This window comes from Nuphar pumila, chromosome 6, assembly GCF_984573655.1.
Source record: "Nuphar pumila chromosome 6, dmNupPumi1.hap1.1, whole genome shotgun sequence".
Classification (NCBI taxonomy): domain Eukaryota; kingdom Viridiplantae; phylum Streptophyta; class Magnoliopsida; order Nymphaeales; family Nymphaeaceae; genus Nuphar; species Nuphar pumila.
In genome coordinates this window covers 118,939,879-118,957,966 of record NC_143254.1, presented here as the reverse complement: position 1 = coordinate 118,957,966, position 18,088 = coordinate 118,939,879, and the positions used below count along the sequence as shown (strand labels likewise).

Sequence of the window (18,088 nt, the reverse complement as noted above, 5' to 3'; positions counted from 1 at the left end):
TATGCATTTTGTGTAGGCTCACAAACCATTAAGCAACTACCATCTGATTTAGAGATCAACTGATTCTTGTGCAATCCCTAACCCACCCATCTTCTCTCTCTCACACACACCAGTGGGCCACCAGGGTAGCGAGGCAAAGGCCGTATGGCGGGGCGGAGGAGGCTGGGTGAAGTACAAAAATGAGAGGGAGGAGGGGCGTTGGGACTGAGTGAAGCACAAAAACGAGAAGGAGTGGGAATCTGTCCGGCGGTGATGGAGGCCGAGGATGGTGGTGGGGAGTTCGTCTGGTGGTGGTGGAGGCCAAGAAGGGGCATTGGGACTGGGTGAAGCACAAAAATTAGAGGGAGGTGGGGAGGTTGTCCGCCAATGGTGGAGGCCGGTGATGGTGGTGGGGAGGCTGGGGATGGTGGTATGAGAGGCCGGGAAAGGGGCAGTGGTGGAGATGAAAAGAAAAAAGAAGGGAGGTAGGTGGTGAGAGGGGAGAGAAGGGAAGGAAAACTAGGATTGCATAGGAACCGTCTGATATAACGGCTCCTGTTGGTTCAACCAGTTTACATAATCACTGGTTTACATATTCTGGTTTCTCTATATAACACAAATCACAAGTTCCCAACGTTATATTGGCCTTTGAAAATTACCTGATAAAATTGCGATATCATGAGCGATGTTAGTTTTAACAAGGTTGTAAAGTTTTCAAGTTTGTGAAGTGGATGAAGTACGAACACCAACTGAGGTCTGAGTCACCTATTTTGAGCAATTTTTAAAAATATGAGTGGTCGTATGATATTCTCGATAGACTGGCCGGTTAAAGATTAAATTGGAACAACTTAGGCGGCCATATGTAAATTACTGAAAACTCGATTTCTTCTCTCTCCTTTTGTTGCCGTTTGGCTTTAGGGTTTAGGGTTTCTACTGCACCGGAAGAGAGAGAGAGAAAAGAAGAAGAAGAAGCGTCAAGGTTGCTTCCTTCACCTTTTGTTTATTTCTTCCATTTATGAGCAAATTTAAAGTCCTAAATTCGGTTGGATCCTCGTATTATCCGACGATCTTGCATCGTTCTGGATCTTCCTTATGAAAGATTCATCAGGAATCGATTCTTTTTTTTTGGAAATGTGGTTCTTTGTTTCATTAATCTGATGATTACTATGAGAACGACATAAATTTTCACTATTTTAGGGTTTTTTGATCAATTGATCGTTGCATATCAATTGGTCTTTTTTTTTTGGTGTTTTTTAATCAATCAATGAACGCTTACCGGTTTTCTGGATTTCGGAAATGGAGTTCTTTGTTTCCGAGAGAGGGTTTCATTAATCTGATGATTACCATGAGGAACGCATAAATTTTCATTATTTGTCTTTTCTTTATCAATTGCATATCAATTCATCTTTCTCTTTCTTCGGGTATTTTTTGTTGCTCCATTTATCATCTTTGTATCGATGATATTGGGGATTTAGCTGCGCCATGGTGAAAAGGAGCATTGAAATGGTCTTAGCTCCTGCATATTTTGACAACAAAAATGGAGGAAAGAGTTCCATTGAGACGGTTATGAATGCTATGTAGTTTCCATTGATTGACTGGACGACCCCTCATTTGGTTATTTCAACTACATTGAATAATACTTCAGTTTGGCCAAGCCTTTTCAGTTCATTGAATTTACTTCGTTATTTATGGTGGTGTTTCTGCCATCACCATGATATGAAACCAGTGGGTTGGAACTTTCGGACATGTAGTCTATAATCTTAGTTTCATGCCCTCTTTGTCTAGTCAAAGAAAAGTTCACCTGAAAACTATTCGTTGGGTGGTTGTAGCACTAACCCAAAAGTGTAACTACTATGGTGTCATCTTGCCGGAGGCTTCTGCTAATGGTAATGCTGGGAACTACAAGTAGAAGGTTTCTTTATGGTTCTATCTTAACCTGTTTTAGGCTGCATTGGTCCCTGAAACCCACCTGTTGTGGGATCAATAAGTTAGTTCAGATTCCTGAAGCTTTCACCATTCTCTACTAGGCGTATTTAACCGTACCTTTTGATGCAAAGGATCTGGATTGGATGGTTTTGGTGTGAACCATTTATAATGTGTTGCATAAATGCTTTTTGCAGATTTTTCTTCTGTGTCATTTCATCATTGCATTGCAATGGTAATTGAAGTTAATTAATTGAATTATGTGCTGAGGTCATGTTCAAGGTGTGTTGTCTGAGCATTTGTTATGTTTTTATGTTTTGATCCAGTAGCAGACGTGGATTAGGTGTACCGGGGCCTAAGGTTTATGTATTCATTTAATCATTTTTGTATTTCGGAGTCTCTAACCTGGACAGCATGTGCTGTACCAGTTTGTTGGATGTTTTCTTCTATTTGAGTCTTATGCACTCTTCATTGCTTATTGCAGTAACAAGAAGAAAACAAAGAGATGGCATTGGGAATGATGAAACCTATGAAGCCTGGTTTTGAAGAGCCACAAGAGCAGGCCCATCGTATTCGTATCACTCTCTCATCCAAGAGCGTAAAGAATCTAGAGAAGGGTATAACATTTTTTGTTGCTATATATTTATTTTCTTCTAACATTTCAATTTGATGGTGTTCAAATTCTTCAAACGGGTCATTTATTTGCAGTTTGTGCTGATCTTGTCCGCGGTGCAAAGGACAAAAGACTGAAAGTGAAAGGTCCTGTGAGGATGCCTACAAAAGTTCTGCACATTACTACAAGAAAGTCGCCATGTGGAGAAGGTAATCTATCCACCTTATCTGAATATGTTCCTAATTTATGAGTTATCATTGATATGATATACACCATTTAGTTGCTATAGCTTATAAAATGTAATTATGATGTGGTTGCTAAGCTACGAGTCAAGGTGAAAGGTGTACAACTGCTAGTTTTGGCCTAAGTCATGTACTTATGTCTGCTAAGAACCAATTAACTTAACTTTTTCAGAGTTAGATAATGAACTAAGTTCAAGTTAATCAGGTTTGTGCCTGTATGGGTCAGATGGTTGTAGGTATTGTCTGAAACTATGGTGCATGGCGGTAAAGATTTGGCTGGATAAAATCTGGGTATGATTCTATCTTAGCCAAAATTGTTTGGTCTGCACAACTTTTCATATTGGAAGTAAGGTCCAAGTAGGATCCAAGTTGGGCCTATCTTTGTTAGACTTCAGTCAATTTCTTGAACTCAAGAGTGGCCCTAGTTGATTCATTTCCCCTACTTTGTTGGATTGTTGATTTTCTGATAATTTCAACTCGGCACAATTTTGGTCGCTTTCTTCTATTAAAAATTTCTTGTCAACCTAGGCTGTGAAACTAGTTACTAACCCAGTAGGTGAGTTCCTTTGAAGTCTGTAGGGTCTAACTTGAGTTCAAAAATTACCCAGATGGATCAGACGAATTTTGTGCTAGACTGCTAGTGAGCAAAGAGAGGTTGTATGATGCATTCTTGCAATAACAAAATGGATAGAAGTGCTTGTTTTTACTAGTGCAGATTTCTCCTTTCTAGTGAGGCTCTACACCTTCCTCATATAGTTGTAACTAGCACACACACACACACACACACACATACATATATATATATATATATATATATATATATATATATATATATATATATATATATATATATATATATATATATATATATACCAAGGTTGTTCGTATTGTATTGTATCATATGATACGTATCATAACTATGAAGGAAACTGATACGATAAAGACTCGTATCGCGATACTAGTGCATATCGTACCTGCATCGTATGTATCGTACGATACGGGCTTGTATCATACATACATGTATCGTATGATACTGCCTCGACGCTCTTAAAAAGGGCTGAAAAGTCATTTTTTCATTTTTGGGTTTTAAAGACCTCTTGAGGGCTTACTCTCTCATTTGTGTAGAGGCCATTAGAGAGGTATTCACACACCCTAAGACTTGTGAGAGCGATTTAGGGGCCGATCCGTGCGCAAGGGAGAAGACTTTTGTGATTTCATCAAGAGTGCATTTTCACCATTTTTTCACACAAAAAAGTCAGTTAAGGTAAAAAAAACCCTATTCTTTCCTTTTTATTGAGAGTTTTTTGGGGAAGATGGCATCAAATAATTCAACATGACAATAGAGCACTTGAATAATGAGTGAAAACTGGTTGAAAATCGAGTGCAACTATTGTCATACTGTTATCTCGGGTGATATCTCTCGGTTGAAGCATCATTTAGCTGGGACACATCTCAATGTTGCGGCTTGCACATCAAGAAAATGATGATGAAGAAGATGATTATGATTATGGAGGTTTTATCATGTAATATGTTTTAAAAAACTTGGTTATTTAACACTTAATTGTTCATAAACTTCGTTATTTTATTTTTGTTTATGTAATATGAAAGTACGAGTCTTGTGCCATTTTCTTAATTGCAAGATATTTAATATTTTGCATTGTTCTTGTGAGATATGCATGCAATATTATCTATGATTCTATATTAGTTGACGTTTGATGATGTCTTATGCGGCTCATAGAGACATAAATGCTTTATATTTGATTTTATGGTTGTATTTTGTGCAATTCATCATTGTTTCATGTGATATGTTTTTTAAGATTTTTTGCTGTTTTTTTTGTTTTTGTTTTTGTTTTTTTTATTAAAAATCTACGACACAATACGGTGTAACTATGGGCCCGACCGATATAGGTTACGATACAATACATACAACCTTGGTATGACCTGACCGTACAAACAATTAAACAAAGACCTGCCTTCGTTATTGTCCACTACTCTATTAACCCATGTTACATTAGGGAAAGTATTTGGGATTTGGGTTCTTTCTGGGTAATGTATCCCTTAGTTGGAACTCATAGTGGGAGGTTGTTTCAACCAAATCTGACCCGTAGATGTGTTCAGCATGGTCAAAATAGTCAGAATTGACTCTTGGGTCATATTTTTTCGACACAAAAATACAATTTTTTGAAGGTTAAAAAATTGGTACATTATATACCATTGATTTTTTAACCCTTGTAAAATCTTGCATTACAGGTTTGAATAATATGATCCAATCACCAACTTCTAATAGCCATAAATCACATTTAAAGAGACAAATATGCAAAAAATAAAATAATAATAAAGTGAAATACATTAAAATGTTACACTTTTTTTATTAAGGAGTTCATTACTCAGGAGGATCACAAACATTGACCTGTTAGATCTAACTCAAGTCACATTTAATTGATACCTGCAGCTAGATATCAAGAAGATTAATGGAGGATAGTAGGGAATTGGGGAATATGGCGACTAGGAAAGAGGGGTTGGCTAAGAAGGGAAGATGGTTACACTATGGAGGATGGACCAGTGTTGTGAAAAGCGTTGAGGCGTAGCGAGGCGCTCCACCAAAATCTGAGGCAAGGCGTAAAGTGTAAGCCTCAAATTTTTTTTTTAAAACTTAAAAAAAACTATAAAAATATCTAAAATCATAAATAAATAAAAAATACTTTATTAATGAAGCAACAACCAACAAGAAATAAAAAATCTCAAATAAATACTGAAAAAAATATGAGATTAACATGTAAAAGTAACATTAATGCAACAACTTGATCTACATAAGTATCTAAGAAACCAAAATTCTCTCACATTGATATCTTATTTATGTTGTTTTTCAAACATTAGAAACCAAAATTATTTTCAATCAATAACCTACCACTATTGGTAAATTGACCCAATTGGGTTTGATTTCTTTGCCTGGATCTGGATACCCAATCTCAAACCAAACCCTATAGGGTCTGGGTATGGTGATAAATAAGAAGACCCAATTAAGACTCGGGTACGGACCCGAAGGTCCGATTAATACATGAACCTAGGTATAGTTTGTGAAATTTTATACCCGACCCAGACCCGACCCGACCTGAGTTCTAATTAAGACCCATAATTTTTCAATGTAAAAATGATAGAAAATATGATTTTACTGATGAGTTGTGGAGCCTGATTCAGAGTTTTTGCGCTTACAGGAAGGGGGGTCTGGGGGCTCCCCGCTGCGCGGTCAGCGGGCGGGGGCCCGCCCCTGGTGGGGGGTCTCTGGGGGGCAGCGCCCCCCAAAACAAATTTTTTTTCTATGGGGGGTCTCGGTTGTTTCTTGCTCGCAGTTTTCCTAACATTTACCTGGTTTGGTTCATGTAGTTCTTATCGGGCCTGGGTATGGTTTTTCTTAAAGTGGACCGATTAGACCTGGGTCCGGACCCGATGCCATACCCGAAAATTTGGTTCAAGTCTGGTTCATCCTGGGTCCGAACCTACCCGACCCGTTGACACCCCTAGACAAGATTAATAAGAGGGTACATGCAAAAATCCAGTATAGTAGAAGTAAATAATATTTTATTTTATTTGTATTAATGTTTATATTGTTAGTCTATGTCACATGGGTGCGGGTGCGGGGATTCGGCACTTTCAAAAAACCCGGGTGCGGGGATTCGGCACTTCCAAAAAACCCGGGTGCGGGGGTGCGGCAGGGGCAAAAATGTATATATATATATATATATATATATATATATATATATATATATATATATATATATATATATATATATATATATATATATATATAAAGGGTGTCAGGGGTTCCCCCGGCATGGGTCGAGGTTCAGTTTTTTTTGCTGGTGTGTTTGTTTGAAGACTTGTTACCCACGTTCTGCTTGTTGTGTACTTTAGCTCAACGGGACAAAATTGATGAACTGAAACAATTGGCAATCTGATCGACCCAACCTGTTGCGTTCTGCTGACTGTCATGATTCAATCATGTCTGAAACTCCCTGGTCTTCACGAAAAAAAATATAAGCGAAAGGTTTGACGTGGTTTGTTGGAGAGAGAGTCTTCACGAGGCCTACGGCGCCACTGCCACGCCACTGCCTAGGGTTCTTCAAATTTCATTTTATATACAGTTGCACACAGATGACAGCTAAAAGAAATTTATTGGATTTGACATGTGGAAAAGAGAGGTCTACACAAGGCTACGGCTAGAGCACCCATCTCGTCAGGAGAAAAGTGAATACTAATAGCCACCAAGGCTCTACCACCATCATTATCATTTATTATGGAGATAGAAAATCCTTGACGAAAAAGGATCTGTTTGGTTGAAGCATAAAGACTTCAAAAGGCTCTTGAATTTTGGTTTTAATTTTTGAGGAAGATGGATCATCATTTCCAAGTTAACAATATGTTTATCAACGCTGTGAATTAATTGTTTGGAGGCAGGAATAGCATGGGATGCCAACAAAGCTCGTCAGATGTTGTGGACACGAGTGCCCCTTTATAAAACAAGAGCAGAAGCAGCAAGCAGCTGTCAGCAGTTTTTTTTTTAATTCTGCAGCCCATTTCGTAGGGCAATTTTTATTTTTTTTAAAAATCCAAACAAAAATGGACCAAAATGACCCTAGGTGCGGTCAACGCACTCAGGAGCGGGTTGACTGCACCCGCACCCGCACCCGCGTCGATGCGGGTGCGGCACCCTGCTAGCCGAATCCCTGTGACATAGTTGTTAGTGCATTTTCAAATAGTATCAGATTTGGTTGTTTCTAGCTCTCTTAGGCCTTTTTAAGGATGCAGATCAAGAGTTAATATGTTTAGATGATGATAGATTTGCAAGTCCCAATTGAAGTGCTTGCAGAGGGATGATCATGATTACTTTTTTTATTCTTTCCATTTTCTGAATAGTAAGCAGGTTGCTTGTTGCTGTCATCAACAATGGTCCATGCAGGGGATCTGAGTTGATAAGGACCACATCCCTTCACTTAAAGTACTTAAGGCTTCTACCAACTGGAGTCACTAGACTAATGAAAAAACACATTTTGGTGTGTAGAGATACCTAACAAAGAATTAGCCAGAAGAAAAAAAACAAACTTTGCATGTACGCTTCACCTTGAGCGCCTCACCCTGAGGCGTACGCCTCAAGGCGGATGAGGCATGCGCCTCAGGGCTTTTGCGCCTTATGCCTGCGCCTCAAGGCACAGAGCCCCTCGCCTTGAGGCGAGGCATGCTTTTTGCGCCTTGAGGCGCGCTTTTAATAACACTGTTATAGACCTTCCAAAGACACAAAGACTCAAATAACCCCTACTACATGACTTAATTCTCAAAATGCCCTCGTGATCATGGACCGTTCTTTATTACAAAATAGACCCAAACATATTACAAAAACATGTTGTGTCCTGATGGTAACCTTGGTTGTCCAGGGCAGTGCTTAGGCGCAGCCCTACTGCTTGGGCTTTTGGGTTTCGGTGGTGGGGCCCTTTTTTACCACCTAGGCTAAGACCGCCTAGGCTTTAAGCCTATTTTTGTTTATTTTCTTTTTGACTTGGTTGACCACGGTTAACTGTGCCAAAGGGGAGGTATAAAAAGGGGTTCCCCTCCTTCCCCCATTTTTGAAACCTGGGCCCCCTCCATTTTCGGTGGCCATCACCACTGCTGGTGACCATCGACGATCTCCTGCACCGCTGACAATTAGGCTCTCTCTCTCTCTCTCTCTCTCTCTCTCTCCGAGGCAAGCCGATGCTCTCTCTGAGAAGCGAGCATCGAGCCCTCTGAGAGGTGATCCGCTGCTCTCTCTATGCAAGGCTTGCGACAATATTTTAAGTATTATTTAAAAAATTACCAAAAAAAATTGGTCCTAACCCGTCTGAGTTACCGAGTCGACCTGCTGACCCACGAGTCAAGGGTCTGGCGATCCGAGCCTGAGTCACGGATTTGCCAACTATGCTCTCTCGGTTTCTCACACTCTCTCTCTATTTGTTGTCTCCATCCCTCTCTCAGTTTTCTTCTTCTCTTCCCCCTATTTTTTCTTTCTTCTCTTTTCTTTTTTTTCTTCTTCTTCCTGTTTTTCCGTCCTTTTTCTGTTTTTTTCTTCTTCTTCCTGTTTTTTCTTCCTTTTTCCTTTGTTCTATAGTTTATGTTTTTCAGTTATATATATAACTGATAATCTTGTGTTTCCGTTATATATTCTCTCTCTATATATAACTGATAATCTTGTGTTTCAGTTATATTATATTATATATATATATTATGTGTTTGTGTGTTTCATATATATATATATATATATATATATATCTGTGTGTGTATAATTCATATATAATCTGTTTGACTGTTTCTTAGTTATCATGAACTATCAATAGTTCAGTTATGACTTATGACATTTCAATGACTTGGATGTGAATTTAATATTATCAAGGCTTTAATTATGTTTAAATTATGTAGTTGCCTTTTATTTACTTTGTCAGTTCTATGTTGCATGGTTTATTCAATTGTTCATTTTTTCTTCTTATGTGTCTATTGTTTATTTTATGTCTATTGATGTTAATTTTTTTGTATACATGATTTATTTTTTGTATATTGTTTACTCACGTTGTTAGTTGTATGGTTTGTTTATTCAATTGTTCATTTATTCTTAAATTTTTTGAGCAGGTTATTTAATATAATTGCTTTACAGTGTTTCAGCGACATGTGTTTTGTCTATTGCTTATTGTTGATTGATTTTATGTTGTATACATGTTTGTAATTAATTTTAGCAGTTATTTACCTATTTTATGTTTTTTTATTATTTTTTTAATTGGGGTACTGACTAGTCTGCCCCACCGTCTACTGCCTTTGACAACTAAGATGGTAACTAATATGAGCTTCTGTTCAGCTTGGCTCATTTTACTTCCAACCCCTTGCTATTTTTGTGTTCAAATGATTAATCTTGTAATTTTTGCAATGTATAAATTCATCAAATGCTAATATATAAAATTTATTAATTATTAACCTATACATTAAACATGTATCATCATTAAGCATAATATCTGACAAAAAGATAAATGGGTTCATACTATTATAAAATATAAAATTTTAAAAATTTGAAATGTTTAGTGCCTAGAGCTTGACATATTCCAAATTTCTAGTTTCTAGTCTATCACATTTTTTAAAATAAGGTATTATTTACTTCGATACTATGGCATGTTAATCTCAATGCTCAAGATGTTCAGCAGATAGTTTTTCAAGTTTCTGTTTTCAAGGTTATCACGTCTTTCAAAGACAAATATTGAATTAAATTTATAAATTTCTTAAAATGTTTCAATTTTCAAGACATGTAATTAGCCATTCTTTTTTTATAAACAACTAAGCATGCATGCAGTTGACAATGGTTCAAACTGCCACACATATATGCTGTCACGGGCGGTCCAGAACATATGCATTGCTTTTTAAAAATAAAAGAAACAATGACAAAGACCTTAATGGATCTTTGTTAGATGCCAAACTTGGGTTAAGATTCAGCTGAGTCTTTTAATTGCAAATCAGACCCATTTATCTGTAGGTATGAGGATCTGACTAATTATATTTCTAGATTGCTAGATCTGGATTCAATTATAATTGAATCTTAATGAATCCAACACGATTTGCGATCATATATTACCTTGAGTCCATATCCTAACCCTATGGACTCGATACAGATTGGATATAGCACAAATCCTACCTATTAACACCCTATCGGCTATCATATGATGGGTGGAATATCCAATTTCAGATGCTGTTCAAGGATCACGAGTTCAAGAATTGGCTAAAGATGATAAGAAGCTTGGAAGCATGTAGATGTATGATAGAACTGACTAGGTTGCTTGGAGGACAAGAATTTTTGATCTTTAGTGGCATCCTTTCATTGCATATTAGTACAAACTACAAACTAGGGCCAAACATTTTCCAATGAGAACATTTTTTGAGCTTTGGTCCTTCTCCAAGGGCGACAATGTTTGCATGAATGGTGTTGATGGACAAGATCAATATACACAATAATCCGACGAAAAGAAGTTTCCACTTAGCTAGATTTTGCTATCTTTGCCACATGGAGCATCTATTATGGTTCTTTTCAAACATTCAAGAAATTTTCAAAATATCATTGTCTGACATCTCTGCCGTGATGATTCCTATCATGTGTATTTGCTCACTTTTGTTGGGTCCTGAATGTTTTTGTTAAAAAAAAAAGGAAATTGCATCATATTTAGATATGGTGGATCTTCTCCGCTTGGTGGTTTACATTCCTAGAGAGGAACAAGAGACCTTTTAGAGGGAAGTCTTTTAAACCTGTTCATATCATTTCTAATATACAAAAAGATTTCCTAGCTTGTGCATCCAAGAAATGGTCAAACTGTGACTTGGCTTGGATGGCCATTTGAGGATTGGGTCCTTGAAATTTTTGTCTACACTTATTTTTATACTTACATTTTGTTGCAATTGGTGGTGACTTCCACCCATTTTGCTTAATCAATACAAATTTTATTTCTTCTGAAAAAAAACTGTTGTAATGCTGAACCTGACTGGCTCAAGATTTGAAATTCATAAATTGGGGGCCTTATTTCTTACAAGACAAAAGAAACAATGAGGTCTCCAGTGTCACTCTTAAACTAGATTAAACTAGAAGACATGAGTAGAATTCTTTAAAGAGGGACAAACAAGTAGAGGTGTGGAAAGTTCATGGATTGATGCAACTTGTTAGTTGTACCGTTGGGATAAGGGTGGTTCTCTTAGTCTAATAGTAAGAATCCTCTATACCACAATAAGTTTGATCGTTATTGAATGATTTCATGATCTAGCAATGCAAATTGAATTGAGGATCATTCAAATCACAGTTCAATTAGGCAGGAAAGTAGTGTTTGAGGCATCTTTAAGGGAAAATCAAATTTGAATGCTGGTGGATGATGATCCCTAATTTCCAAAGGTCACAAATTGGTGGAAGGTGGACAAGCAAGGAAAGTGGGTGGCTTTTACGTATCATGAGAAAACACTGTTTTGTAGGGAAACATATTATGGAATGGCCAAGGATGTAGGTAAAGACCAGTATGTCCTCATTGGACCATGGAGGAGTTGAGACATCAATAATCCCAGTTGAAGGTCCTTAGAGCGTTGGCCAACATTTCCTATTAAGAGATTGCTGCTGATTGAAAAATTAAAGAATATAAAATGCATTAGGAAATGAAATGGAGTTATGAAGGCAATAATCAAGAACTTGCTAGCTACACAATGAGATCTTTGTTGGTTCATATCGCCGACCCCAATTGTTTTGGGATGAAGGCATAGTTGTTGTTGTTGTTGTAATGAATTTATACATTGCAAAAATTGCAAGACTAAACTTTTGAACACAAAAAATAGTGTGGGGTTAAAATTGAACTGAGATAAGGATGAAAGCCAAATTATTTACCATAAAGACACAACATGTTTTTGTGATATGAATTGAAAATACATGTTTATACATTGACTCTATGAGTAATGGCCCAGTAGCCAATTTTATTTATAAATTGACAATGAGGACGACTTTAAAAGTTTTAAAACTTGAAAGCATTTAAATTTATAATGTACTAATATAAGTTATAAACTATGGAAGTGAATTACACATCAGTAATTTGATGTACTGCTAAACTATAAAAAAGTAAAATTTATTGAAAATGTTACATCTCGTATTGGTAGACAACAAAGATGTAAAAATTAATAAAAAAATGTGAAATCTCATATGTATGGACATTATATGATTTGACTAATTTGAGTAGATATTTTATGCAAGAAAAAATACTAAGGCATTTGTAGTATATTAATGTAAATTTTAAATATTAAATAAAGTGCATTTTTAGTTTACTAAGATTTATTAACAAATTATTACTAAGTTGTGCTAATGAGAAATTATAAATTATTGTTTGAAGTACATACATCATGCGAAAACTAATAACCAGATATATCAAAAGAAAACTAATAGCAAGTGACAAAAAATGTTAAATAAGTCATTTTGTAGTATATTAATGTAATATGTTAAATATTAATTAAAGTATTTTTAGTACACCTAGAGTTATGAATAATTTATTATTGAGTTGTATACTAATGAGTATGTATGCTTTGGTAGGGCTGTCAAAAATTTTAAAAATATGATCCATGAAAGAGAATGTTGCTAAATTGTATCAGCCTAACATATAAAACTTTAACAACCTAACATATGAAGCGTAGTACTCTATATAGTTGTGTTAATAGCTTAATATTATGAGATGGTGCATTTCAACATGACTACCATATAAAAGAATTTAAGCTTGTCTTGAATATCTGAAATTCTATCAGCCTAACATATTGTCTCAATATGTTATTAACAAAATTAAGCTTGTCTTGCATATAAAACCATCTTCCTGAGCACATAGAAGAGAGGATTTCTATAGTTCAACTGATTACAAAGAAAATCTAATGTAACTTAGCAACCATGATCCCGTCTTCTCAACCTTGGAGGCTGTCCCCATCATTGAAGTTCCACTCAACATGGAAACTTCCATACTGGACCATGTCAGATCCAGTCATAAGTCGTGTTGATTGATTAAGAAGTTGAGGGAGTGATATTTTTTATAGTCATAACTCTTATGTATTAAGATGTTTCATTAATGTTGTAGGATATTTTAGCAAATGAATACTGTCTCAATATGTGTTATGTGTTTTAGAATTATGATATTGTTAAAGCATATTGACCAGAGGGACTTTGGTAAATTTGAAATTCACACTTTAAGATCAGCTTCCTCAGAAGTGGATCCCGCCTACTAACCTTGCGGTCATTGGAGAAAAATTCGGCTTCATGGAACTTCTCTGCAAGCTTGTTCTTGTTCTTGGTTGGCTACACCCTCAATAGAGTGACTGGGTTTTGTCCTCACGACTCAGTGTGTCCTCTGGAGTATAGCATGATTTGGCTCCCAGACTAGATCTTGTATGCCAATAAGTGATCAAATGCCTGGATGGAACAGTGGAGAATACTTTTTAACATATTCCAGCATATTGGTTTGCTGGGTTTTTTTGTTTGTTGATCTCTTTTATCTTTTGATGATCCACTATATTTACAGCTTCTGAAATGAGTTATGCAACCCTGCTTCTACTTTGAGCACTATTTGTGTACAAAAGTTGAAATCTTTAGTTTCCATCCTCCATGACATAACATTAGACCTTTTGAGGGTGTGATTGTGAATCCGTTGATTTCAACCTCAAACTGGGTGGAAAAAGTTGGTCTTCTCCTGATGTGTACCTTGGGGAAGTTGCTTTGCTGGCCTAGAGGAAGTCAAATTTCTGTTTTGCGTTATTTGTCAAGTCAGGAAATACTGATGTTTAAGTACTTGAACTCCCTCCATGGATCAGATGGTAGTGTTTTATATGTCCCTAACTCACTCCTGTGGGGGATCCACCGATTTTGCACCCCTGACTGAACCCAAAATCAAAGATTTCTGCTGTGAAGCAAATGGAAATAAATCTAATCTACTAGTTTTCTTCTTTTTCTTGCTCTGTAGGCTCTCTTCCTTTATGTAGAGGCGCAAACGGGCCTGTTCTAGGTACTCGCCTGTACAACTGCACAAGCCTAGATCATGAACTACAAACTGTAGCAGCCTTGCTGCACCTTACCATCCAATTCATGTTTAGGCCTTTTTCTTAGCATTAGCTCGCTGGTAATGGTATTATCATGTGTATTATTATATAATTTTTGGCATGTGTTAGCTGCTTTTCTAGATTTTAATGTCTCATTTTCTGCATTTGTTTTTATCCTTTTTTGAATATGTTATTTTTTAGTAGTTTTCTGGCTTATTCAACTGTGAGCTTGTGGTCTACAATGTGGTATGATGAGCCAACAATCATTTATCCTGCAAAACCTGTCGAGTGTTATTGGCTTATATGTTCACTTCATAATCAAATTGTGTTTGAGCCAATGTTTGGCAGCTGTGCCTCTTATATCAGTAAAAATCTGGATGCGGTTTGCAAATTTTGGCATATGTTAGTTGCTTTGCCATAGCCTGATCACGTATTGTAATTTTGTGCTTGACCATTAGAAAAAAGGAGAAAGAACCTACAAAGTTGTTTTTTGTGTGGTAGTAAGCTAATTATGTGGCGTTGTCATACACCTAGTTTTGAACCCCCAATAGAGGAATGCTTCTTGTATGTTCTGATGCTGTTTGCGGATTTCCATTCATCTCTGGTCCGTCGTGGGCATATTTTCTTCCCATTTCCTTTTTTTTTTTGCTCAGTTTTGTTTCATTGATGTTATGAGGTATTTTTCTCGTGTAGTTATCAAGTTGTATAATCATTGCTACATGTTCTACATTTAGTTACATTTAGCAATCATGCACAGGCTAACGTGCATAAATATCTGTTTGCCTGAACTCAGGGACAAACACTTGGGACCGGTTTGAGCTGCGAGTCCACAAGAGGGTTATTGATCTTGTGAGTTCGTCCGAGGTTGTAAAACAGATCACATCCATCACCATCGAGCCTGGCGTAGAGGTTGAGGTGACAATTGCCGATCCTTGAAGAGAAATGGCAGACTTTGTTTTCTCCCATTTTTTTTAGAGTATTTTTCCAGTGTTAGGGAGAACTTCCTTCTTGAGGATTTTAAACTCCTTTATCACGTTATCTGTTTTCAAATATACTTAAAGCAAATTAAACGTATTTGTCTCCCATCTTTTTTAGTTGATGCTGCGTGATGGTTTAGAAAGATTGAAATATTTTGTGCTCTCTCTCTCTTGCGTACCATTCAGCACACCCATCGCATATGCAGACTGGGCTGTGGATGGTGCTGTGCTTTATTTATTCAGGTCTTGGTTGGCTCCCTAGCTCTTATATCTTTTATTGAAATATTTTGTGCTCTCTCTCTCTCGCGTACCATTCAGCACACCCATCGCATATGCAGACTGGGCTGTGGATGGTGCTGTGCTTCGTTTATTCAGGTCTTGGTTGGCTCCCTAGCTCTTATATCTTTTATGATAACAGAGGCCAGTAGACGTGCAACATGGAATAATAGATAGAACATGCAGGCTACTCTGTTAAAATGTCAGTTTTAATCCTCCAATCATTAGTAAAAGAACTTTTTGACAGTCAAACCTTTATATATATATATATATATATATATATATAGAGAGAGAGAGAGAGAGAGAGAGAGAGAGAGCTGCCTGCCCACTTTCTGGCTAGATGGCAATGGATGCCTGCTGAGCATCCATCGCTGGTGTGATGGACGCTCAGCTTGTGTCTTGCTTTTGGAGCTTAGATATTATAATATGAGAACTACAGTATGAACCATGATTTTTATGAATCTTTTGTTCTTTTCTCTTAAATCTGACAGTACGGATGTGATCTACATTCTTGGTTTTAGAGGGACTGAATCATCCTATTATGATGCATACACGAGATTTTTTAAGGTTTTAAAGTCAATGACTCATAATCTTAATAAATATTCAAACATCCAAAAATCACATTCTTTCATTGAAAATGCATCATTCAACAGTTTATTCCTAGCAAATTTACCATGCTGAACATCTACATGGTGGATTTGCAAAAAAAAACATTGGAAATTCTGTATTTCTAGTTTTATTATTTCAGTTCTCATATTCTAGTGACTATATATATATATATATATATATATATATATATATATATATATATATATATATATATAGAGAGAGAGAGAGAGAGAGAGAGAGAGAGAGAGACCGCCCCAGGCACGTGTTCTTAGTAACATGAACTGTATGGGTGCGTGGATATCACTGACGCTCCTGGTTTTCCAGTTTCATGCAATAGAAACCTAAGAAAACCTGGAAATTTCTGGTTATAAAATCAGGAAATGATGAATCTTCTGAACCCTTCCGGTCACCAGCCCTGCTCATGACCGCTTCCCTCCTTTCTTGACCAATGTTCATGTTTTCACTGGCTTAAAGTAAACCGGACCTCTCAGACCTGATCCATATAAGCTTGAATTCTAGGACTGGAAGGAGTCCGGTCCGGAACATGGGGTCATTTAACAGGATCAAGTAATCACATGTTTTAAGAAAACAATCACAAATCTCATACTCAGGGTTTTTCAGTAAGTGAAAATTTTGTGATAAATTCAAATTTTTATTTTTCTCGAAAAACCTTGGTGCATTCATAGTTAAAAATATATTTTTAATATTGGAAAACTTGTAAAAATAATAAAAATCATTAAAAAAACACTTGGAGATCCACAAGAATTCTGAGGTTGTCGAGTTTCGTAGGATGGTCAATATACTTTTCAGTGATTGTATGGAGTTGGTAAAGTATAATGTGTGATTTGCATTAATATGTTTACATGTGTTCTAAAGTATTGGGACAGTTTTATTTCCATATGGAGTGAGGAAGGAGCCCTACTTATAGGATACCTTTGATTGGTTCGGGTTTGAGATTCGAGGGTGGATGTAGACATGCGGTTACTGGATCAAGTAAGATTAATCTATTGAAAATGGAATATTATAGACACCAGAGTCCCACCCTAAAGGTCAATCTGTTCCAAACCAGTCCAAACTCCGAACTGCAATAGGAGCGAAATCGGTCTCTTTGGATCAATCCACATCCACATCCATTCCAGGTCCATATCTTTCTTCTACTCCTATCAGAAACATCTCGATCTTTTCTAGCCCATCCAACTATTTCGGTCCGAAGAATGACCCAAATGAGTCCTGACTCCAACAATGATGATGGGGAATAGGGATGCCAACAGCTCAGCCGTTACCTTATCAAACCTGACACCATTCCAACAGCATCAAGGTCCATAAATGCTAAAGTAGATCCAATAGATAAATGGGTCAGTCTCACGAGATCCAAATAATACATAGAACCAGGTGTGGTCCAAAAGTTTATAAACCACATCCATCCACACCCAACCTAAGATCTGGTTAATTTCCAAGGAGTTTACATGGAAATTGTCCAAAAACAGCAGGGGGTTTAGCAGGTCTTGTTCTTACCATCAAAATCCGCGGTCATATCTAGTCCTTACTGAGCCAGATCACTACTTACCAAGACCTATGTGACAAGGACACAAGTAAAAAGGGCAGCAGATAATCCATTTTTGTGTAATTTTCTATTAAAAATAGTATATAAAGAAACACGACACGAGTGCAAGTTGAAGAATCCCTGTGACATAGACCAGGACTCAGACTCGGTACCAGATCTCAAATTCAGACCAAGAACCAATAGCACAAATGCAGAGTCGGGGCTAATGATTCAAGAGAGAGAGAGAGAGAGAGAGAGAGAGAGTAATTGGTCTGTCCTCCCTACTTTGAGTATGGATTCCACCTGGACCAAATTATTTTTAATGTTC

The 18,088-nt window shown here is 36.9% G+C and overlaps 1 protein-coding gene across 2 annotated transcripts; it reads left to right on the top strand.

Moving 5' to 3' along the window:
• The first annotated feature begins 885 nt into the window (after positions 1-885).
• LOC149835907 (small ribosomal subunit protein uS10y-like) lies at positions 886-15,438 on the top strand. Of its 2 annotated transcripts, none has more exons than XM_090008842.1 (4): positions 886-958; positions 2,387-2,519; positions 2,611-2,724; positions 15,149-15,438. In XM_090008842.1, exons 2-4 carry the CDS (start codon positions 2,408-2,410, stop codon positions 15,289-15,291), a joined length of 369 nt encoding a protein of 122 aa, XP_089864968.1. In that variant the 5' UTR covers positions 886-958; positions 2,387-2,407; the 3' UTR covers positions 15,292-15,438. The 2 variants fall into 2 exon arrangements, with proteins under 2 accessions (XP_089864968.1, XP_089864969.1); XM_090008843.1 differs by lacking the exon at positions 886-958 and adding an exon at positions 2,241-2,262.
• The last annotated feature ends 2,650 nt before the right edge of the window (positions 15,439-18,088 follow it).

Excerpts from the sequence above, each read along its gene's own strand:
- LOC149835907 (XM_090008842.1), top strand. The coding sequence starts at position 2,408 with ATGGCATTGGGAATGATGAAACCTATGAAGCCTGGTTTTGAAGAGCCA. Across the intron at positions 2,520-2,610 it reads CGTAAAGAATCTAGAGAAGG|TTTGTGCTGATCTTGTCCGC; the intron begins GTATAACATTTT and ends ATTTATTTGCAG. Across the intron at positions 2,725-15,148 it reads AAAGTCGCCATGTGGAGAAG|GGACAAACACTTGGGACCGG; the intron begins GTAATCTATCCA and ends GCCTGAACTCAG.